Source organism: Lagenorhynchus albirostris, chromosome 9 (genome assembly GCF_949774975.1).
Source record: "Lagenorhynchus albirostris chromosome 9, mLagAlb1.1, whole genome shotgun sequence".
Lineage (NCBI taxonomy): Eukaryota > Metazoa > Chordata > Mammalia > Artiodactyla > Delphinidae > Lagenorhynchus > Lagenorhynchus albirostris.
The window spans coordinates 5,872,307-5,896,291 of NC_083103.1; the positions used below are offsets into that span (position 1 = coordinate 5,872,307).

General features: G+C 38.8%; 1 protein-coding gene across 12 annotated transcripts in view; it reads right to left on the reverse strand.

The window, feature by feature from the left end:
- Window positions 1-23,985, reverse strand: part of TOP6BL (TOP6B like initiator of meiotic double strand breaks) — a 91,881-nt gene that overhangs the window by 23,213 nt on the left and 44,683 nt on the right. For 11 of the 12 annotated variants that reach the window (XR_009542299.1, XM_060158467.1, XM_060158465.1 and 8 more), the window contains 7 exons: window positions 19,485-19,568; window positions 18,256-18,311; window positions 17,444-17,515; window positions 15,744-15,934; window positions 8,154-8,309; window positions 4,610-4,756; window positions 387-508 (listed from right to left, as the gene is read on the reverse strand). Coding sequence is in view for 11 of the 12 variants with exons in the window: in XM_060158467.1 (XP_060014450.1) it covers window positions 387-508; window positions 4,610-4,756; window positions 8,154-8,309; window positions 15,744-15,934; window positions 17,444-17,515; window positions 18,256-18,311; window positions 19,485-19,568 (828 nt within the window). In the remaining variant the exon portion in view is untranslated. The remainder of the gene's footprint in view (window positions 1-386; window positions 509-4,609; window positions 4,757-8,153; window positions 8,310-15,743; window positions 15,935-17,443; window positions 17,516-18,255; window positions 18,312-19,484; window positions 19,569-23,985) is intronic. The other variant, XM_060158462.1, reaches the window with a different exon arrangement.

Consider the following 23,985-nt stretch of genomic DNA (forward strand, 5'->3'; position numbering starts at 1 on the left):
ATACTTATTCAAACTCACCTACTAGGAGATAAGACTAAGCAAGCTGGTTACAGTGACCCATCTAAGTTAAAGCCCGAGTTCCTAGGCTAGATGCAGTTTATAAGACCAGCCCAGGTGGGGACTTCCCTGGTGGCGCAGTGGTGAAGACTCCACACTCCCAATGCAGGGGGCCCAGGTTTGATCCCTGGCCAGGGAACTAGATGCCACATGCATGCCGCAACTAAGACCCGGTGCAACCAAATAAGTAAATATTTTTAAAAAGATCAGCCCAGATGACCAAAGAGAGGAAGAAGCATTCAGGGAGGAAGGGCTCTCAGGCCCTGTCTGCCATATACTCTATCTTTTTCTTAGAGAAAGGAGAAAGGGAGTTGTGAATTTCTTATTACCTTGACAGCATGGTGATGCTGCTCCAAGGCCTGGTCCACAGCGACCTGGATGGAATCTTGCACCACACTGTGGCTCTCCGTGAGAATGGCACTGAGATGAGTTGTGAGCAAAGTGTGGACTCCTAAGGGGAGGGAAAATGTTGGTAACCTTGAGTGAGAATGACCACTTCAAGACTGCTGTTCATATGCTGTGAGTCAGGGCTGAGAATGGGAAAGAGGCCACTTGAAAAAAGAAGCCACTTCTGCCTATCCAGAGATAATTACTTTTCTAGACAAAAACCCCCAGCAATTTACAAACCTACCCAATTCCCACTTACAAATGAACGAAAGCTCACTAAAATTAAAGTGAAGAATGACATTATTTTTGAAGAATCAAATGAGGGATCCTGTTTAATTCACATCAGAAACAGAAATATATGCTATATACTATAAATAATGACACTGGTGGCTCCCAAAGGAAAGGAAAAACCTCCTGGAGAGTATGTCTAACTCTACTCTGTTCCTATTTGAGCGTCACTGTTATGGTGAGCCACTGCTACTGTCAGGGTATCAATCCTTTTAGATACACTGTGGTATAGAAAAAGTTAAGGGCTTCCCTGGTGGCGCAGTGGTTAAGAATCCGCCTGCCAATGCAGGAGACACATGTTCGAGCCCTGGTCCGGGAAGAATCCCATATGCTGTGGAGCAACTAAGCCCGTGCAGCACAACTGCTGAGGCTGTGCTCTAGGGCCTGTGAGCCACAACTACTGAGCCCATGTGCCACAACTACTGAGCCCACGTGCCTAGAGCCTGTGCTCTGAAACAAGAGAAGCCACCACAATGAGAAGTCCACGAACCACAACAAAGAGTTGCCCCCACTCGCCACAACTAGAGAAAGCCCGCACACAGCAACAAAGACCCAATGCAGCCAAAAGTAAATAAATGAAATAAATTTATTTAAAGAAGAAGTTAAAACTCACAATCTGAGAATTGCTGGTATAAGGTCTTTTTAAATGAGGGACTATCTCTGATAAAGTAACCATAGGCACCACTGCTCAGCATCCTTCAGAAAAGCTAACACGTGAGACCGATGGGCAAAATACGTCATTAAACAATATGCCAGCATTGATGATCCTGATACAACCAATACAGGAAGACAAATTTACTTTTTGGGGCACCTGGAGAAAATGCTTCTTAATTAATCTTTCTTCTTTCAGTGTTTTTCTACTCCCTGTATGGTCTGTTCAAAGGTAAAGCTGGCTGGCTTTTCTCAGGGCTGCAATTAAAATGCAAGTCAGAAAAAAAAATGCAAGTCAGAAGGAACATTTTCTACCACAAGGTACCATGATGCTTTCCTGGAAGGGAGGGGAAGAATTGCTCTGCTCAAAAGGGGTCTGGAACTGGAATCAAGAGAATATAGATTCTAGCATCAATTTTACTATCAACTAATAGTGACCAAGTCACTTCACTTTTCTCATTTTAGTACAGAAAGTGCCTTTATACCACCTGCTCTCATGGGTATTTTGTGCAGATAAACTGGGATAATATATATAAAGTGTTTTGAAATGTACATTGCAATATTCAAAGAGAAAATATCGCTATTGCTATGATATCATGTGGATTACTATTTTCTATAGTTTGGTCCTAAGAATAGCCTTAAGAAATCAGTTGAAGCCCCTTTGAAAGCAGACATTTAATTAAAAAGCTATAGTTTCATCCCTAAAACTGCTGATACCACCAGATGCCTTTAACACTGTGGCAAAATGAGTTAATCATAGAAAAGTTACCATGACAAGGTAGGCAGAAGGCCAATTAAGTGATTTTCTTTTTTAAGACACATGGAAACAGACTGTAGTTCTGCACAAGCTGTTTCCTAAAAGGAGCTCTGGAGAAAGCTTTCAAGGATCTGAGAAAGAAGAGGGGGAAAAGAAAAGAAAATTACTACATATATCTATATCCATGTATCTATACCTACCTACCCTTACAGTGCATCTTCTTCAAAGGCTAGTCCTAAACTCTCAGATGTATAAGGAAATTTTAAAAGATAACTACTATGTTTACTAATGCAGTGATGGATTTCTGTTTAATCCAGTACCGAGTACCACTACCTGAGATGCTGCAGGCCTTCAGAGTCAAGCTAAACTGAGGTGTACAAACTATCACAGTATTATAATAATGATAGTAACCCTGGTTTCTGAGGAAGTATGTTTAATAGGATTCAGAATGTGGTACCAGATTTTATGTCATCCTAGGGAAGACTGAACATGGTGCTCCCTCTAGCAGACCACCTTAAAAAAAAAAAAACAAAAAACTGCCAAAGACAGCAGATCTTACATCTTAAGAGGGTCTTTAGACTTGGAAGGGCCTTTGATAGCACCTAGTCTAACAATCTCATGTTAAATATATGAAAAGGAAGGATCAGATGATTTATGCAACTTGCTTTCCAAAAAATCATTAAGGAATTTGGTAGCAGTACTAAAATTAAACCCAGGTCTCTTGATTGTACCCTGAAGTCCTTTCCACCATACTAAGCTGCTTCTGAGTCTTTGTCCATGCCAGCACAGGTGGGATAATAGCCCTTGGCATTCTCACCTTTGACCTCCTTGCTGGAAGCCTCATTAGTTTGAGTCTCTTCTATGTTCCCATTCCAGGGCCTTAATGAATGGAACAGTGGGGCACCAGAGAACACCAGCTCCTCAAATAAAAGAGTTACAAGCCAGAGCCCTGGAAAGCAGTGCTTCTCTCCTAAAGAATATATACATGATGGAAAAAGGTAGGAGAGGCATGCAAGGCTGGCAGTAGAAAAGAATCCCACAGGTTCAACAAATAGTTGGCAGCAATGTGAGGTCTTCTGATCTGGTGTTGTAAGCTGTCTCATTTCTCTTATGACTCAGTGGAAGCAGGGCCACACCACATAGCACTGGAATGCCTAGAGAGTAAAGTCCCAAGAAAAAACAGTCGCCCACAAGGAAAGAATAACCCAGAAACATATCAGCAACACCAAAAGGAAGGCTTATGAACATTTCCCCAGACATTTATAAGCTCCACTTCTTGCTTCTTCCTTCAAAGTTTAGGAGGGCACTGAGAAACACTTAAATTTATGTCTCAGGCTTTATTGGATTAAAATGCATAAGCCGGGCTTCCCTGGTGGCACAGTGGTTGAGAGCCCACCTGCCGATGCAGGGGACACAGGTTTGTGCCCCGGTACAGGAAGATCCCACATGCCACGGAGTGGCTGGGTCCGTGAGCCATGGCCGCTGAGCCTGCGCGTCTGGAGCCTGTGCTCCGCAATGGGAGAGGCCACAACAGTGAGAGGCCCGCGTACGGCAAAAAAAAAAAAAAAAAAAAAATGCATAAGCCAACTCTCATACTCAGTGGTTTTCAAACTTTACTATGTTTAGGAATCACCTGAGAATCTTGTTTAAAATGCATATTCTTGAGCCATACCAGATTTTTACATTAGCAAAACAATGAGTTAATCCTTGCCCAGGAAGCTGCACATTTTCAAATACTCCAGGTGATTCTGATGCGTGTGTTTCACAGACCACAGAACAGTGAAATCACTGCTTTACCACTAACAGAGAGAACCTTCTGATAACAGGTTATCACCTATCTGCTAGATAAAGGCCAAAGGCATTTGTATGCCTGAACAAGGACAATTTCTCCCTTTCCAGAGGTTGATGTGGCAATCACACAAAGCCATTCATACCAATGTACTCCCACAGCACCTCGTGTTCAATCTGAGATGTTGCATTAAGGCCAAGTAAAACTGATAACTTTCTTGATTCCACTTGGAAAAGCAGTAGGGTGGTGAACAGTTCTCAAGCCTGAAAAGCTTTAAAAACATACTGATACCTGAGGCCCACCTCAACCCAAGGAAATCCAAATCTCTGGGGGGTGAGGTTTGGGCATTTTTTAGAAGCTCCCCAGGTAATATATTGTGCAGCTGAGGTTGAGAACTACCCATCTAAGGTAATATACTCTGGAGGAACCAACAGGAAGTGTCTGCTGATTTCTGGTCAACCAAATCTGGGAATGTCATCATCTAAGTGATGCTTCAAGATATAGATCTTTCGCATAGAGCATATAATTTTTTTAACTTATTTAAGCAAGGTTTTTCATTGAAATGAGTTATTTTACAGAAACACATCTATTCAGATTTATGCATCATGTAAACTCTCCTTTCTTTATTCTCTTAACATTTAAGCACACCCAAGCTGGCAGCCCCACTCTCCTATACCTACCCCAGAGTTCCATTTTCTGGACTGGAAATCCGCTGTGGAAGTCCACAAAGAGAAAAAGCAGCAGAGTTTGTCCCTGGGGGTCCATATTCTGAGTCTGATCCCCCTCACTGGATTCCACCTGATAACTCACATCTGGAAGCACCAAATCTAGAGGACAAGATATTACAGAGTATCCTAAGTAAAGTCCTCAAAATGCTAAGTGAATAAAGAACCTATACCTCAAACAAAGAGGGATCTGAGATAAATCTAAATTTGAACACTCCCTTGTCCTCCTGAATCTGTTTCTCTACCCACATGATAAAAGTAAATAATAGTGACTCACAGGAAGAACATCAAAATAACAACTGGGTGTATAAAATGCAAACCAAACAGCATTCCTTAGAATTTACTGGGAAGTATTATACAGTAAATTCATTCACTCCTCATGTAACTTTCTAAGGTAGGTATCACTAATAAGAGGCTAGTAAAAAGTAGGTATAGCTAGTAAGAGTAATGATAACAGCTAACTTGTATTGAATGCTTACCACGTGCCACGTACCACATTAAATTCTTGGCATGTATTATCTCAACATTCAGACTTCACCGCACTATGGTATGGGACATATTCTTATGCTCTTTTACAGGCAAGAAAAGAGGCACAGGTAGGTTAAATACATTGCCCAACATGAGACAGGAAGTGGTGGAACTGTTTTAGACTAACTCCAAAATCTGTGCTCTTAACCACAGTGCTATATAATATTTGTATTCCCAAGTAATCTGATCCCTACGGTCTTTTTCTAGAATATAATCACTATAGTCCTAAATTCCATCCAGATCCATATAGAGAAGTACCTCCATGTGGATCCTGGTTCTGTAATGAGGGAAGGTGACATGTGCGGACATTTTCTATGCTATTCATTTCCAAAATTAACTGAGCAAGTTTAGGCATCACAAATTGGCAAAAAATGAAGGAAATCAACATGAAAGCATGAAAATAAAAATGAAAGAGAAAAGGAGATATGGAGAGCCCTCGAGATTTAAAAAATCCTGATAGCATGACATCCCATCTGTTAAGACCAAAAATTAATATTTTTTTTTTCAGTGATATCAATGGTTTAATGGATAGGGGGATCTTACATGTCTGAAGCAAGGTCCTGGAGTGATACCCCACTGTGTGTGGCAGACAGCAGGCAGAACATGCTTATCAAAATCTGGAGAAACTATTCTAGATAGACATTCCCAAAACATAATTATTCCTATAGAGTTTACCTAAAGGCTCTTATCTTATTTACATTTACTTAAAATTTCATCATAGCAAGATATTTTCCTTGCTGACAAATTTGCAACAGATATAATATGGTCTTATTTGATCTCAAAATAAGCCTAGGTATAAGTATTATACTTAACACTGATGACTCTAAAGACATGTCTATATTAATCAAACCAACAAGTTTAAGCTAGCTTCAATACCAGATATCCATTCAGTACTGAATATTTCCCATATCACGTGAAACTGAAATTCATTCTGGAGTTTCTTTTATATTTCTGAGAGTTTATATGAGCACTTAATTTCTCTTAAGCCAATTAAACAGAGCTCATCCACAAACTAATCTTGGCAGTGCCATTTGGAGGCAGAGACACCTTATATTTATAAGGTACACATAGACACACATTTATTTATGTGGACACAGAGATCTCACTGTTTTCTTGCTACAGTTTAAAAAGGTCTTTTTTTTTTTTCTTCACTCTCAAGGATCACAGGTAATTAAAGTTCCTGAGAGCCCAGGTAGATTATTAACATCTCAAAGACACAGGAAGAGAAATACCAATTCCTTCTAGAAAGCTAACTTCCTCTAAGGCCTATGCAAAAACCAGTTTTTAGAACGTCAGAAGAGTCCCATCTTGGATGTTTTCAGGGATTTTTTTCAGTTTCTAAATAGCCAATTCAGTTTAAACGAATAACAGTAATAGACAATAATACATATCATTCACTCACATTCGCTTGCCTCACTTTCAGAGGAACATGAATCACCATTCAAGTTACTAAGACCCCCCTAGCGAGGGTTAAAACCAGGAAGAGAGAACAGGATTTGGACTCAGGTACCCAGACACTCACACACACACCCCCAAGATAAAAGCCAAACCAATTCCAAAAGGCTCTCTTTGGTACAATAGCAGAGCCATTAGGGGACACTGTTCTCTTAATACATCTTCCACAGTTTGCCAGGGGAGAGGAGTAGTAGGTATTCCCCCTCATTGGGCCAGGTGGTACAGTAAGCAGCCATTACCCAAGGGAGCAAGGAAAGCACTTCACCCTCATTGCTGGCCCCATATAAGTGCTAAGGGGCAGCCCACAGCCGTGGCCACAGTCTTATTAAGACCAAACATTCTTTCCTCACAAAACCACTTACCTCCAGAAGCCCAAGGACACCCTCCTTTCATTCCGCCCTCTGGAATAACTACCTACTCAAGAAAAAGTGTCTTACCACGAGGCCTACTTCCAAGATGAAGATTCTATCTTTCCCCCGGAAATACTTCCCTATACTGGCAGGCATCAATCTTCTCATACCAGTCACAACTCTAGAATACCTCCTCGCTACTGGTGAAATTCCTCAGGATCCAGTTGAACAGACTGCCTTCTAAATTTCAAAGGATTCTAGCTAACAACAGTCAAACTCAAGACTATAAAGCTCCTAGACATCAGCTCATGGTTGCATATTCCGATTTCTCAGTTTTATTTGTTGGTCTAATTATTAAGCATCCAATTTCAGTAGGATTCACCCAAAGCCAATGTGATTAGGCTCTATATGAATAGTACAGTCAGCTTCCTAGGTTTATCACTATATGGTTTATACTCCTGCCTTGCTTTTACGTAGTATTACAATTTTTCTAAGTAATTTTATATGGATTTTTTCATTTCATTGGGAAATATTTCTCTTCCACGATAGTTCAAAGATGTCCTTGCAACTTTACTAACCTTTCTAAAACCCCAGAGTTGATGGATTAAGGTACAATAGAAACCCTCTGAACAAGTCCCTGGAAGGTGAAGGCCCACTGACTACATCAAGAGGGCCAGGAATAGAGAAGGCAGTAGGAATGAGGAGAACCAGCATCAACACGTAATGCCAGAACGGTTAGGCTCTGATGGGGCTTTGCCTATTGACACCTGTTTGACTCACTTCATGTGGAATCTCAAACTTAGTCAGACTCCCACCTGTAACCCCCAACCTAAGCCATCAGATCACTAGGTCCTATTCTTTTTTTTTTTTTTTTTTGCAGTACGCGGGCCTTTCACTGTTGTGGCCTCTCCCGCTGCGGAGCACAGGCTCCAGACGCGCAGGCTCAGTAGCCATGGCTCACGGGCCCAGCTCCGCGGCATGTGAGATCTTCCCGGACCGGGGCACGAACCCGTGTCCCTTGCATCGGCAGGCGGACTCTCAACCACTACGCCACCAGGGAAGCCCGGTCCTATTCTTATATACACTTGCTATTTATATTTCCTTGCATTTCTCTAATATTCTCCAGAGTTCTTTATTCCTATGCAAACAAAGAGAGGGAGATTTACCTCTATCTAAATTGAAATCCAAATTGGGCACCATACACAAGTGGTGTTTCTTCCAGTTAATGAAATAAGAGGTATCTTTGAAGATAGTAGAAGTTGGCTGCTCTGGATTTAGCAATATCAGAGGCAGACCTGAAGGTCCATATAGAAATATGTATAGTTGCTAAAGAAAATTGCAGATTTTTAGTTTTTTATAACTGTATTTATATGCATAAAACAAACACAACACTGACTTGGTTCACACTCTCAGAAATAAACTAGTGTGCTAGGCGATTACATATTAAGCCTTTTCCACATTAAGGATAGGTGTGAGGCGCCAGAGATAGATCCACTAGAATCCCCAGGAATTATTTTGGGTTTAATGAGTGTGAGCTACAAATATAGTTTTGGGACAATTCGTTTATTTACTCTCCTACTCATTAAATCATAGGTTTGAATGGTACCACAGGCTAAACACTACACTGTACTAAGTTCTGGGGATATAAAGATGAATATACAGATTTAATACTTACCTTCAAGTTATATTTATAGTATGGGAGATACATGTAAAAACCAGTAAACTGTAATATGATATGATACATGCTAGAATGAAAGTATATACAAAGGAATATTTCCCAGTAAGTATTTAAGTATATTCAGATTGAGAGGGAAACACTTCACCTTCTCCAACCTACTCTCTAACCAAGACTAAGGAAGGTAGGCCCTTAAATGGTTTCTTTCTCTTGACTTCTCATTCCTACCCTCACCCTCCCTGTAACCCAGTGTTTCTCAACCTTGGCACGTTGACGCTTTGGGCCAGATGATTCTTTATTGTGGGGCTGTCCTGTGCATTGTAGGATGTTTAGCAGCATCCCTGGCCTCTACCCGCTAGATGCCAATATCACCTCTCCCTCCAGTCATAAGGATCAAAATGTCTCCAGACATTGCCTAATGTCCTCTGAGGGCAAAATCACCCAGTTAAGAACCACTGCCTAAACTTTGTTGTCCCCTGAACCAAGGCTAATAAGACCAGAATATATATTGTCCTGTATCTTTCTGTTTTCATCCTCTTTTTCATAGGATAAACATGAGGCATTAAGTGTGAAGATTAAAATCCTTACCCAGTAGGGACTGGGGCATTACTGAAAGTCACAACAGAACAAAGGGAGGCAGTGCCTATGAATGAAGTCTCCATCACAAATCCAAGAAGGCATTAACACTTGAGCTAAGGCCAACACATTCACTATTTAGAGCCAGGGGAGATTTTAGGTGCTGCAAACTCAGAATAAGAGTGAAATATCCGAAGAGTCAAAATGTGTGAATGTCTTTTAATTGGGTTGTTTAAACTATTTACATTTAATATGAATACTGTTATGGCTGAGTTTAAATCTAGCATCCTGTTACCTGTTTTCTATTTGTTCCTTGTATTTTATTTCCTTTTTCTTCTTTTCTATTTTTGGATTGGGTATTTTTTATAACTCCATTTTATCCCTTTTTCTGACTTATTAGTTATAACTCTTTGTGGTATTAACTTAGGGATTGCTTTAGGCTTTACAGTATACAACTCTAACTTATCACAGTCTGCCTTCAAGTGATACTGTAACAGTTCACACATGTATAGTATGAGAATCCTTCAACAATGTACTTCCATTTCTCCCCTCTTGGCCTTAGTGCTGTTGTCACACATTTTACTTCTACACATGTTGTAAGTCTTATACACTGTTGATATTTTTGAACAGTCAATTATCTTTTGAAGAGGTTTTTTAAATAGGGCAAAAATCTTTTATATCTACCCAAATAGTTATGATTCCCAGTGCTCGTCTTTATTTCAGTAGATCCAGAATTCCATCTGGTACCATTTTCCTTCTGCCTAAAGCATTTCCTTTAACGTTTCTTATAATACAGGTCTCCTGGTGATGAAGACTTTGGTACATCTGAAATATTCTTTATTTTGCCTTCATTTTTTTTTGAATTTTATTTTATTTATTTTTTATACAGCAGGTTCTTATTAGTTATCTAATTTATGCCTTCATTTTTGAAAAGTATTTCCTCTTGGTATAGAATCCCACATTAACAGTTTTCTTTTCTTTTATTAAAGATGTTGCTCCATTTTCTTCTAGCTTATACTGTTTCCAGTGAGAAATCTGTGGTATTTCTTATCTTTGTTCCTCAATATGTAATGTGTCTTTTTATCTCTAGCTGTTTTTAAGATTTTTTTCTTTACTACTGGCTTTAAGCAATTTGATTATGGTGTGGCTTGGTATAATTTTCTTCATGTTTCTTATGTTTAGGGTTCATTGATCTTCTTGGATCTGCAGGTTTATAGTTTTCATCAAATTTGGAAATTTGGGGAACATTATTTCCTCAAATATTTTATCTGCCTTGCCTCCCTGCAGGACTCCAGTTACACATCCCTGAATTAGGCCACCTGAAGTTGTCCCACAGTTCACTGATGCTTTGTTTATTTTTTTAGAGTCTTTTTTTATTTCACTTTAGTTTCTAGTTTTGTGTCTTCAAGTTCACTAATCTTTCCTTCTGCAATGTGTAAATCTGCCATCAATTTCATTCAGTATTATTTTCATCCTGAAAATTATATTTTTTTCCTCTAGAAGTTCAGTTTGGGTCTTTAAAAAATCTCTGTCACCTCTTTATTTAGTATGTTCAATCTTTACTCTCACTTTTTGAACATGGAATACAGTTATAACTGTTTTAATGTCCTTGTTTACTCATTCTATCACCTGTGTCATTTCTGGGTAGGCTTCCATTGATTGAAATTTTTCTTTCATTATGGGCCCTATTTCCCTGCTTGTTTGCATGCCAAGTAATTTCTTATTGGATGCCCAGCATTGTGAAGATTACCTTTTTGGGTGCAGAATATTTTTGTATTCCTATAAATATTCTTGAACTTTTTTTCTGGGACACTGTAAAGTTATTTGGAAACAGTTTCAGTCTTATTGGTCTTACATTTAAGCTTTGATACGTGGGACTAGAGAATCCTGTAGGCTATGGCTAACTTTTCCCCACTACTCAGGCAAAGCCTTCTTAAGACTCTACCTCATGCCTTAAGAAGTATGAGGCTTTCCACCCTGCCTGATAGGAACAGGAACTATTCCCAGCTCTGTGTGCATTCCAGGGATTCTCTTCTGTCTGGAGCTCTATTTCTATGTATTTATTTCCTCTTCAGTACTCTTTTCTATAAATCCTAGCTGTCTAGACCTCCCTGAACTTTGAACTTTGTCTCCTCAACTCAGAGAGATCCACCAGACTCCGGTTGGGTATCCCCTCCTGGTGCTGTAGCCCGGAAATTCTCTCTAGACAGTACAGTGAGGCAAACACAGGGTTCACTTGTTTGTTTCTCCTCCTTCTAGAACCACTGTCTTGCATTATCTGTTGTGTAATACCTGAAAACTGTTGTTTAATATAATTTGTCCATTTTTTCTAGCTGTTCAGGGCAGGAAAATAAATCCAGTCCCTGTTATTTGATCATGGCTGGAAGTGGAAGTTCCTAAATCCTTTGACACAATCTCATTGGCCTTTGATAACTTCCTTGCTTTCTGGCCCAACAAGATACCCAGCTCATCTTGTACATTTCTACTTTAGGTCCAGAATCAGCCACTTCTCCTTTTTAGTGAGCAGTGGTATTTAGAGGACACATTCTGAGTACCATGAGTGTTCATTGCTTCTAAGGTTTTTTTAGTGGACAGAGCTAAGAAATATATAATTTTTAAAGTCAGAAAAATTGGGGATTCACATTGGTATTTTCAATTCTGTCTCAAAGTTACTTTTAAAGATTCTTATTTCTTTGAATTTACACTCATATATCTTCTATCTTATGCTAAAAAATTTGGTTCCTAACAATGTTAACGTAATTACTTATTTGTTTTTACATAAGTATGCACACAATTTCAATATAATACCAATATTATTCCTAAGAATCAAGACCACTTAATGAATTTTAAGAGTTCTTTGCAGTTCATTTCATCCTTAGAATATCCCACCAAGAATGTACAGTCAAAACACTATGCTCTAGTCAGTTGAATTAATTCTTCTTCTTGTATGGATTATGACAGTAATATAATATATAGGTAGGTTCATTACCTTTTATCTTGAAGAATATTTTTACTGGGTATGGAAGTCTAGGTTGATGATTATTTTATGTCAGGACCTTAACACTATTATTCTACTACTTTCTGTTGGTATGAGGAAGTCAGCTGTCAGTTTCTCTTTTGAAGAAAATCTGTCTTCCCTGGGTGATTTTAAGGTTTTCTTTTTGTCTTTGATCTTCTAGAAGGTGTGGATATATAGACAGATATATATTTTTTATAAATTTATTTATTTATTTATTTATTTTTGGCTGCGTTGGGTCTTCGTTGCTGCACACGGGCTTTCTTTAGTAGCAGCGAGTGGGAGCTACTCTTCACTGCAGTGCGTGGGCTTCTCGTTGTGGTGGCTTTTCTTGTTGCAGAGCACAGGCTCTAGGCACATGGGCTTCAGTAGTTGTGGCATGCGGGGTCAGTAGTGGGGGCACACAGGCTTAGTTGCTCGGCGGCATGTGGGATCTTCCCAGACCAGGGCTCGAACCCATATCCCCTGTATTGGCAGGCGGATTCTTAACCACTGTGTCACCAGGGAAGTCCCAAGGAGTGGATATCTTTTTATTTATCCTGCTTGATGGTTCAGCTTGAAATCTGTTTTAGTTGCTTCAGCCATTAACTCTTCAAATATAGTTTCTGCCCCACCTTTCTCTCTCTTCTCCTCTGGAACATGAATTAAATGTACATTAGAATGTCTCACTGTTTCCTCTCACTGTTTACCTCTTCTGTATTCTCCATCCTTTGTCTCACTTTGCTTTGTTTTGCTCAGTTTTTGCTATCCTTATATTTTAGTTCGTAAATTCAGTTATGCTGTGTCTAATTTGCTGTTAAACCTGCCTACTGAATTTCAATATTGGTTATTGTATATTTTGGTTCTACAATTTGTTTGGTGACATAATGTGACATAAAATTATGTCACATTCAATAGTTTCAGCTCCCTGGCAAAATTTTTAAGCTTGCCTTCATTTTCATAAACATAGTAAGCATATTTTTTTATTTTTAAAATCAGTATCTGATATTAGCAATTATCTGGAGTCCCAGTGCATGTTGCTGTTGCTTTTGTTTTTGTTAGCTCTTGTTCACACCTCCTTGTCTTCTCTTGTACCTGATTGTGTGTGTGTGTATATGTTAATGTGTGCATGCACATGGGAGCTGGATGTTATATTTAAGTATCTGTTAAATAATCTGAAGCACAGATGCAGTTATCTTCCTCTATCAAGAATTTCTGTTTGCTTCTACAAGGCATCTGGGAGAATTAGAAATTTAGAATCACCTTAAACCAATTTCAAAGTTTAAGATTTTCTGGCCTGCCTAAACCACCCCCCAAAATAAATGCACATCACTGAAGGATGGTTTATTTCAGGTTCACCTTACTCCTTAAAGTATAGCCTTTTACTTATCCCTGTCCAAAACAAGAGGTGTCTTTAACAGCACTCCCAAGCTCAGCAGGCCCTGAACTCTTTGGCCTTCTTCTCCTGCTTGATTCAGAAGTTCTTAGTCTCTCAGCTACTTGCTCTAATTGGCAAATGACCCTAGGGCAAAAGAGCCCTCAGTGCTGGGCTCAGCTTTTTGTAATTCCTTTCTTTCCTAAATCACGGCCCAGAAATTCCTCCCTATTCACTAGCTGTTAGATACTTGTATGATGTCTTGGTATTTCATCCAGCCTTTGTCTTCATTAGGAGGGTTGGTCTAAATTACCTAGTTTGCCATTTTCAGAAACTGAAATCCACCAGTTTTCATAGTTAGCTCTCTCTCTTTACTAAAACATCACCTCCCTGGAGTCTTCACCAACCATAATATTTAAAATGACATTCCCATCATTATCTCTTTACCCACATTATTTTATCTTCACTGCACGTATCACTACCTAACGTCCATTTATTTATTAAATTTTCCCATGAAAATGTAAACTCCAAGAGGATAGAAAATTTGTCTTATTCCCTCTTGAGAATGGGATGAGGACAAAGAGAAACTTTCATATTTTATTTATACTCTTCTGTATGATCTAGATATTAAGAAAAAGCATGTTTTAAAATATGAAATGTCCACACACAGCGTTTATCACTATCCTGGCTCCTTCTTCCTCCTTAAAGACATCCTCAGCTGACATTTAACATACCAGGACCTTGGCCCTCTTCTGTTCTTGTTCTTTATACTCTATTACAACTTCCTTTACTCCTACAGCTTCAATCATATAATCATAATAATACTGAACATTTATCAAACACTTACATTATGTGTCAGGCAATATGCTGGGAGCTTCACATGGATTATTATATAGTTAACCCTAAAACAAACAAATCCCAAAAGAACAACAACAAGAGAAACCTTTGCAAGGGAAAATAAGTCTATGAGGTAGGTATTATTATCCTCATACTAAAGCTGAGGAAATAAAGGCTTAGGCTGGGTGAGTAAGTTGTGCAAAGTCACACAACTAATTAGTGGTGAATCTAGCATTTTTACTCCTGTGTCACGCTCTAGCCCTAGCACTATACTATACTATAGTTACCTATGGAGAAAACGCTGAGGCTGTAAAATCTATTTCTCTAAATCTGACCACTTGCAAATTCCAGACCAAAATTTCTACATGGCTGCTTGCCATTTTTAAAGGATGCCCTGCAGGCACCATAAATGCAACTTATGTAAAGCCAGACTAATCTTCTTCACTCCTCAGACCTTGTTGCCAGTATCATTATTCTGTTGGCCATCTATGGAAATCTTTTTTAACAGCTTTACTGAGATTTAATTTACAAATCACCCATTTAAAGTGTACAATTAAATTGGTTTAAGTATATTCAAAAAGTTGTGCAACCATCACCACTATCAGTTTTAGGACATTTTTATCACTCCCAGGTGAATCATTCCCCATCTATTTTCTGTCTCTATAAATTTGCCTATTCTGGATATAGAGTTCTTGACATCAACTTTAGCCATTCTCTGCCCCTAATCTCTCCCTAGCCAAACAACGAACTGGTTACCTCATCATGTTGATTCCTTCCGGTGATAAGTCTCTCCTTTCCATGCTCATCACACTTTTAATTCATGCACTTAATAGCTCTTGCCCAGCTCACTTACTTATTTAATTAGTGATTACTGACGTCTCTCTCCCACCCATCCTGTACAAGGCTGCTAGAGATTCCTAAAACATTTAATGGTTTCCCATTATATAGAGAATAAAGTTCACACTCCTTAGTGTGGCACTCAAGATCCACCATATTCAACCCCAAACTACTTTCCCAGCCTCCTCTCTCCCTCTTGCACCATTCATTCCATGCTTCAGTCATACTGGATTATATGAAAACAGTGTGGCACTTGTCATATTTTATAGTTTAAAGTTTCTTGGAAAAATTCTCAAGCTTAGCTTTCATATTGGATTTTTGTTTTTATACAAATCGTACCAGCTTCTAGATACAGAGTTTATATGCTAGAGGCTTTTCTAGAATTGAAATATAAAAATCCATTTTCAAAGACAATGAATTTGAACATTTTGGTGGATTCTGTCATTAAAAGGATATGGAAGCTGAAGAAATCCTATTCAGCTGGTTGGAAAAGACCTTTGGGCAAGGACAGAGAGCAGCAGCTGGAGTCAGTATCAGCTCCCCCAACAAGCCCATTTTAGCCACGTCATCAGGGATGAAGAGCATGACTGGATGTCCTAGCACGGGATGGATTCTGCTGCAGAGTAATTCAGTTGCACCAAATTTTGGTGTACTGTCAAAAAACAGGTAAGACAAATTTAGCTTTTTTCCCTCTTAAGAAGTTATTTTAAAGGGAATTCAAAATTCTTTTTATAACTTCTAGCATATGCATAACCATATCATCCACCACATAAATTTTGTTGGTATAAGTAACTTGTGTCGCACTCAGTGAATCACAGGGAATGGAAAAAGTAGACAAATTGGCATTTCAGGAATTATAGCATGGCTCCTGCTTTTGCTGCCACTAACGGCAGTTTTATATTCTCAAAAGTATATTCCCTCCACTAAAATTACTCTATGGTTCTGAGCAGAAGTTTCCAAGATCATTCAAAGATCAGCATGGTGGGGGTGGGGGTCAGGGGTCCCTGAATCACAAATGGCCTAAAACTGGCCTCATGATACTTAGGTTTCTGCTTTTACACATGCTACACCTTCCCCTGAAGAAGTCTGAGGTTACTATTTGGTAGGAGTAATGAGAAAAAATTGGAACATCTTTCTCTTCTAGAAAGAATCTAGTGAAATTTGGTATTTGCTTACTTTCCAACAGCTCTTTTCTAAACAGAAAAGAAATGTTAATGAACCTTTCCCCCTTTCTCTAAACTAATCAGGTCACCCAGGGAAATATGTCCACAAACATTGGCTTAGAGGCTTAAACTCTTTCAGTCAATCTATGATAGCAAGGCCGTCTGCCTGTAAGGATTGTATGATGCTAGAAGATTACTAAATAAAGATGTGGGGTGGGGGTTTTGTGTCCTGCAGATATTAAAGAATAAAACATAGTCTAATCTGAGAGGTAATTTTGGTCAAAAGTAAGAAAACAGACTGAAAAATCATAGACAGTCTCTTCAAGCCTTAAGATCCTATGACTACCAGTGTTGATCCAGGGCATATAAGTGGAGGCAGAAACTATTGAAAAAAGAATAGATTCGCTGGACTTAAACATAAGTTAGGCATTTTCTTGCTATAATTCATGTTCACTTTGGGTTCTGTGGTAACTGGATAGTACAGGAAGGCAAAGCACAGGGTTCTACTCCATTTATTTTCCACCTCCTCCATGGATTTTTTTGCAGTCTGAAAAAGGTAGAGGTGGGAAGAAAGATGATTTCTAAACCTATGCAAAATGCTAATACACAAGCAATAATATACAAAGAATTCCTTTGCAGTCATAGTATCTCTCTAGCCAAGAGTTCAAGTAATCTCTAAAGTCATTCCTCTCTTCTCATGTCTAAATGGGATTGGAGTTAGCAGGGTTTGTTTTGTTTCATTTACAGAAGAAATTAAGGCATGGAGAGGAGAAGGAACATGCATGTCCTCAGGTCAATTAGAATATATTCAAGGAGCCAGGAATAATCATCGTTTTCAATACAGATAGCTTAAAATTTTTACTTTCAATTTTCTTACAGAGAATCTGACACTTGGCACTAAGAATTGACAACTGAGACCATTTTCAATTTCTGCCCACATTCATACTCATAGTAAGAGAGTAAAACATGGAGAGGGACAACAATTCTTTCCCCTTCACCTCACATAATGCTGATGGTTTATGACAAGCGCAATTCCATTTGACAGGTTCAAAGTAGGTTCATTCTCTGCCCTGCAAAGCAAAGAAAAGATAAGCCATATCTCAAAGATTCTAAAACCAATCTCTGCCTCTTACAAATTTTGGCCCATGAGTACCAACCCCAGAAATTACTGAAATTTAGTAACCAATTAACCAAGGGGAAAATGTCTATTTTTAAGTTTTCTCATTCTAGTGAAAGGGAAAGTCATGAAAGGTTTAATCTACTTACTCATTAAAAACTAATCTAGAGGGCTTCCCTGGTGGCACAGTGGTTGGGAGTCCTCCTGCCAATGCAGGGGACACGGGTTCAAGCCCTGGTCCAGGAAAATCCCACATGCCACGGAGCAACTAGGCCTGTGCGCCACAACTACTGAGCCTGAGCTCCAGAGTCCGCAAGCCACAACTACTGAGCTCGTGTGCCACAACTACTGAAGCCCAGGCGCCTAGAGCCCGTGCTCCTCAACTAGAGAAGCCACCGCAATGAGAAGCCTGCACACCACCACGAAGAGTAGCCCCCACTCGCCACAGCTAGAGAAAGCCTGCGCGCAGCAACAAAGACCCAACACAGCCAAAAGTAATATAAATAAATTTATTAAAAAAAGAACTAATCTACAATAAGAAAATGTGGGGGGCGGGGGTCTCAGAAAATCAGTTTCAAAGTGACTTCGAGTCAAGAAATCAAACTGTGAACCCACTGGAAATAATAGGACAATAATGACTGAGAAAAATTGTAGAGCCACTGCATAAACTTAAGCCATGGATTAAGGACTTACCCAAAGATCTCCATGGAGAGGATTCCATTCACCTTTACACTAAAATTAAATCTAATCTGCAAAATAAATGGGGTGTGATATTTAACATGAACCAGAATAGGGATTAAAATTTTCCATACTCAATTCCTAAAGGAGAAGATATTCTTTATATCACTTTTTTTTTCCATTGCACTTTCCCTAAACATACTTAACACTTGTCTGTGTTCAAATTCTGCATCTTAAATACATTGAGTTCTACATTACAATTCCAAGTAGTCACAAATTATGAGGAAATACTACCCTTTTGTCCTCTGCTGTTCTCCTAATGTATCTCTTCTCCCCTTCTTAAATGAATTATCAATTTTTCTCTCTATTGTTTCCATTGTTTTCATATATGGAATATTCCATGCTTTTTTCTTTGTTTTTTCTTCCCCTATCCCCATCTCTTATGTCCTCCTTCCAATTTACTTCACTGTTCTAATTATTTTATACCTTCAACCTCTATTTTTTTTCTATATAATATAATGGGTAATAAGGAACTCTAGAGCCAGACTGCCTCATTTCAAATCCTGGTCCTGCAAGTGATTTAACCTCTGTACCATATTTCCTTGGCTATAAAATGGGAACGATGATAAAACCTACTTCACAAGGGGTGTTGGCAGGGTTGAATGAGTGAGTACGTGGAGAGCACTTGGAAGAATGACTGGCAAACAATTAAGTACTGAATCCTGCTTAAGACAGAAAAAGTAGGAAACATGCCAGAAAAAAAGGGGAAGTTATATAGCATACTTGTGTGCAACTTTATGAACATATCAAACTACAGGTAATAATAAAAATTTTAGCTTTCCAGAGTTCAAAGTATTTTACCAATTTCCTTAGTTGCTCTTATAGTCACTTTAGAAAAAAAGGAGATAATCAGCAAAGTTTATCATCTAGGTTTAAAAGAAAAATGAAACGCAGAAGAGGGAAACGAGGTATCCAAAGTGATACAATAAAACAGTAAGGCAGTGAAAATAAGAACCCAAAAGAAAGTTCTCTCTATATCCAAGGGCTCTCAACTATGTCACATGACCAACATCAAGCCTGCCTTAGGGATACAGGAACCAAATCAATTCAATATTAAAACTTTTAATCACTGTAATTAAAAGAAAGAGGACCAATCAGATCCTTCCATGCCCTACAGAGTAGAAGTCTTTTAAAAACATATGACTTAAACAAGAGAATCGTTATTGTGCAGAAGAACAGCTTACCTTGGGGAGCACAGTGATGACTTTGCGTAAAAAATTCTTTATAACCAGGCTATCTGTCATCAAAGTTCTGGGCTTTTCATGAACCTGTAACAACATAACAAAAACATCCACTGCACATACACAAACCCAAGAGCACAAGTGAATTAAATTATGGTATTTCTTCTTATAAAAGTAACTACACCTCAGAAAGCTTTTCAGACATCCAAGGGGAAACATCTTTGGGTCTGAAAACTGAACACCAAAGGTAATCTAATAGCCATCACTTCTTGGGCTAAGGTACCTAATTTCATGGAACTTCAGGAGACGTGAACAAATACCAGAGTAAAACCCACAATCTCAAAACCACCTTTTGGAACAAATTTAAAAGTAATTTACATTGGAGCTGAGAAGAGTAACTCTATCTTTACTATTCTAATGTGGGTCAATCTGTATTAAGAATCTGAGTGGAGTCAAAGGAGCAGGCACTAAAAAGAACCTATTTTTAAACCTTAATCCATTCATCCAAACATTTGTATTTAAGGAAAAGCTGCAAAGCAGAAAGCTCAGAAGTCAGAAGACCTGTGTTCTAATACTGGCTCTATAAAAATTACTGCAGTAATCATGAAAAAAAATCACTTAACTTCTCTGGACCTTATTTCCTCATCTGCAAAACAGGCATAAAACTTAGCCTTTCAACCTCACAAAACTGTTTTAAAGACCAAAGAATAATCTGAAAATATATGTTAGACATGGTAACAATAATAGATACCACTTGATGAATGCCTACTATGTGGCAAGCAATGTGCAGGTGCTATATCTACAACAATCCTCAAGTCAGGTATTACAATCCCCTCTTTATAGATTAAAAAAAATGAGGCTCAGAATTCCCTTGAGGTCCAGGGGTTAGGGCTCCGAGGTTTCACTGCCAAGGGCGCATGTTCAATCCCTGGCCGGGGAAATAAGATCCCTTCAGGCCCTGCAAGCCCTGCAGCGTGGCAAAAAAAAAAACAACCAAAAAATGAGGTTCAGAGAAGTTATGCAACTTGCCTAAGATGTTCAGTAATAGAGCCAGAATTTGACCCTAAGTCTATCTAACAACAATTGTCCATGCTTTTTCCAATATACCCTGATATCTCCATACAAATATAATAAGATTTATCACTTAATGAGGGCTTTCTCTATTCCAGGAATGGTACTAAATATTTTACTTATATTACCTCATTTACCCCTCACAGAAACCATATTAGGTACATATAACCTACATTTTATGGGTAAAAAAAAATGAATTTCAAAGAGGTTAAACAACTTTGCCAAGGTGTGCCTGATCTGGTTCCAAAGCTTTAGTATTAACCACTTTCCTATACTATATTTAATACAGTGTCCCTAAAACCGAAGTTAAAATGCGTCTCCGAAAAAATGGAGAAGTCAATGAAGAAGAAATAGAGTCAGAAATCAGTAAGTTCTTTTCTTTTTTTAATAAATTTATTTATTTATATAATTTTTTATTTTTTGGCTGCGTTGGGTCTTCACTGCTGCGCGCGGGCTTTCTCTAGTTGCAGCGAGCGGGGTCTCCTCTTCATTGCGGTGCACGGGCTTCTTATTGCGGTGGCTTCTCTTGTTGAGGAGTACGGGCTCTAGGGGTGCAGGCTCAGTAGTTGTGCCGCACGGGGTTAGTTGCTCTGCAGCATGTGGGATCTTCCCAGATGAGGGCTCAAACCTGTTTCCCCTGCACTGGCAGGCGGATTCTTAACCACTGCACCAGCAGGGAAGTCCAAACAGTAAGTTCTTATTAGTGGCTCAGAAAATACAGAGCCATGTACTAAGTGTATATTAAAAGAGAAGAAAGGTCCCAGACCCCAAAAATCTCATAACACAATAAAGAAGAAACATGTAAATATCTAATGAAGAATAAACTATTATAATACTCTTTATGGGCTTCCCTGGTGGCGCAGTGGTTGAGAGTCCGCCTACCGATGCAGGGGACACGGGTTCGTGCCCCGGTCTGGGAGGATCCCACATGCTGCGGAGCACCTGGGCCCGTGAGCCATGGCCGCTGAGCCTGCGCGTCCGGAGCCTGTGCTCCGCAACGGGAGAGGTCACAACAGTGAGAGGCCCACGTACCGCAATATAAATAAATAAAAATTTAAAAAATAAAAAGAAATATAATACTCTTTATAAGTACACTGAAAAAGAGATCAAGAACTGTGCAATGGCAGCCCCAGCTGACATCTGCCTGCAACTTTAGGGGAGAGCCTGAACCAAAATTTAGCACCCCAATTCCTGACCCACAGAAATTGTAAGACATAATAAATGATTATTGCCGTTTAAAAAAAAAAAAAAAGAACTGTGCAATGGGTGGGGATAATTAGAAAAACTATTATAAAAATATTTGAAAGTATTAGAAAAATGGATGGGGATTATTAAAAAATTCTGGAAACAAATCTAGGATTATTCACACATGTAAACAGCAGTAATTAAACAGTAATTGCAGCATACATACCATAGTCACATCCTTCTTTTAAATTTTTTTATTATAAAGTGTTCAAATAGTAGAAAAGCAATGGTCTCTTGAAAGCATTTCCTATACTTAACACTTCCAAAACAACTTCTTGGAACAGTTTCAAACTTTTGTAACTTAGTGATTATAGGGTATATCACAGAAAGGGCTTAATTATATCTAGCAGTAAGGCAACCAAGTAAGTGAAAGTTCCTTGAGCAGCTACCAGAGAGGGTCTACAATTAGTAAGGATGGGAACTACCATTTACTGAACACCTGCTACATGCCAAGCAGTTTATATACAAGTAGGAAATACCCCCACTTTATGGATGAGGATAATGACTAAATAAGCGAATTAATTTGTCCAAGGTCACACATAGCTAATTAAGTGGCAGAACTGGGATTCAAACCTAGATCTGACTCCAGAGCCCACATTTCACTATGAAACGCTGCCTCTCCAAGAATGTTCATTTTCTGTACACATAGCTATCTGAATCAGATACTACGTAATCTATCATTATTTTTTATGGAGCCTGATGGGCAATGCTTAAACATGACTACTGAATATGTATGTGTATTTATTCACTGATAAAACACTTAATGTAGCTTATCATGTACTTAGGCTTACAGAGATAAATAAAACAATCTCTGAATTTGAAGAATTTACACTTAAGTAGAAGAGAAAGACAAAATAAATAATTTGTATGACAATGTGAAGAAGCTTTATGATTTAAATATATAAGAGATGCTAAAGAAATACACAAGAACAATTGGCACCTAATCCAGACTGAGAAGATAAAGTGACATAATGTCAGGTCAGTGGAGGATACTTAACACAAAGCAAATAGCTCCTTTTAAGATCTACTCATAAATTATTGAGAGAGAGAGAGAGAGAGAGAGAGGAGAGAGAGAGAGAGAGAGAGAGAGAGAGAGAGAGAGAGAGAGAGAGAGAGGGAGAGAGAGGGAGAGAGAGAGAGAGAGAGAGAGAGAGAGAGAGAGAGAGAGAGAGAGAGAGGGAGGGAGGGAGGGAGAGAGAGAGAGAGAGAGAGAGAGAGAGAGAGAGAGAGAGAGAGAGAAAGAAAGAAAGAAAGAAAGAAAGAAAGAAAGAAAGAAAGAAAGAAAGAAAGAAAGGAAGAAAGAAAGAAAGAGACACTACACAGTCTTTTACAGCCTTTTACAGTTGGGTGTTAGAAACCCAGTACCCCAGGCCTGACATACCTTCAGAAGCAGTGAATTTACTTACATGTTGTTAGGAAAAAACATATGCTGCCAGCCCTGGGCAGCAGAAACTACTATTGAAGCACATATTTCAGCCTTTAAATACAAGTCTAATCATATGATACAATATGGGAGCTGTTTTATATTTTCAAACATGAACTTATGTGGTTATGGGTTCCATATGACTTTCTAAAAGAAAGTCAGTGTCTCTGTCTCTCTCTCTCTTTGCTTAAATAGGTAAGTAGATAGATGATAGATAATAGAGAAATAGAGAAATACAAAGATAGATAGATAGGTTTGTACGTATATATGTATATCTCTACCCATTTTATCATTTTGTATCATGGCAAAAATAAATACAAAAATGGATAAATTCATCAAGAAGATCTTGCAAAAATCAAATTGTTTTTGGAAAGACATGTTATCTAGCCTAATGGACTCCAAGATGCAGGACTGACTGAGCATAAACACAAAACCAGCATCTCTCTTAAATGAAGTTTTCCTCAGTCTTCCCTGGAATGAGCTCTCCTCACATGCCCAAAGCAGTGGATCATTTATTACCGCTTTTTCATGGAGGTCTCCATTCACTAGCCTTTGCTATAAACCTTGCCACTTGACCCTTCTTCCCAGTTGAGATATACGTGTATGATGAAATCTTTCACAACCTCCCCTTTTTCTCTTCTCATTCTCTTCATTCAAAAATCTTTTAAATAGGGACTTCCCTGGTGGCACAGTGGTTAAGAATCCGCCTGCCAATGCAGGGGACACGGGTTGAGCCCTGGTCCGGGAAGATTCCACATGCTGCAG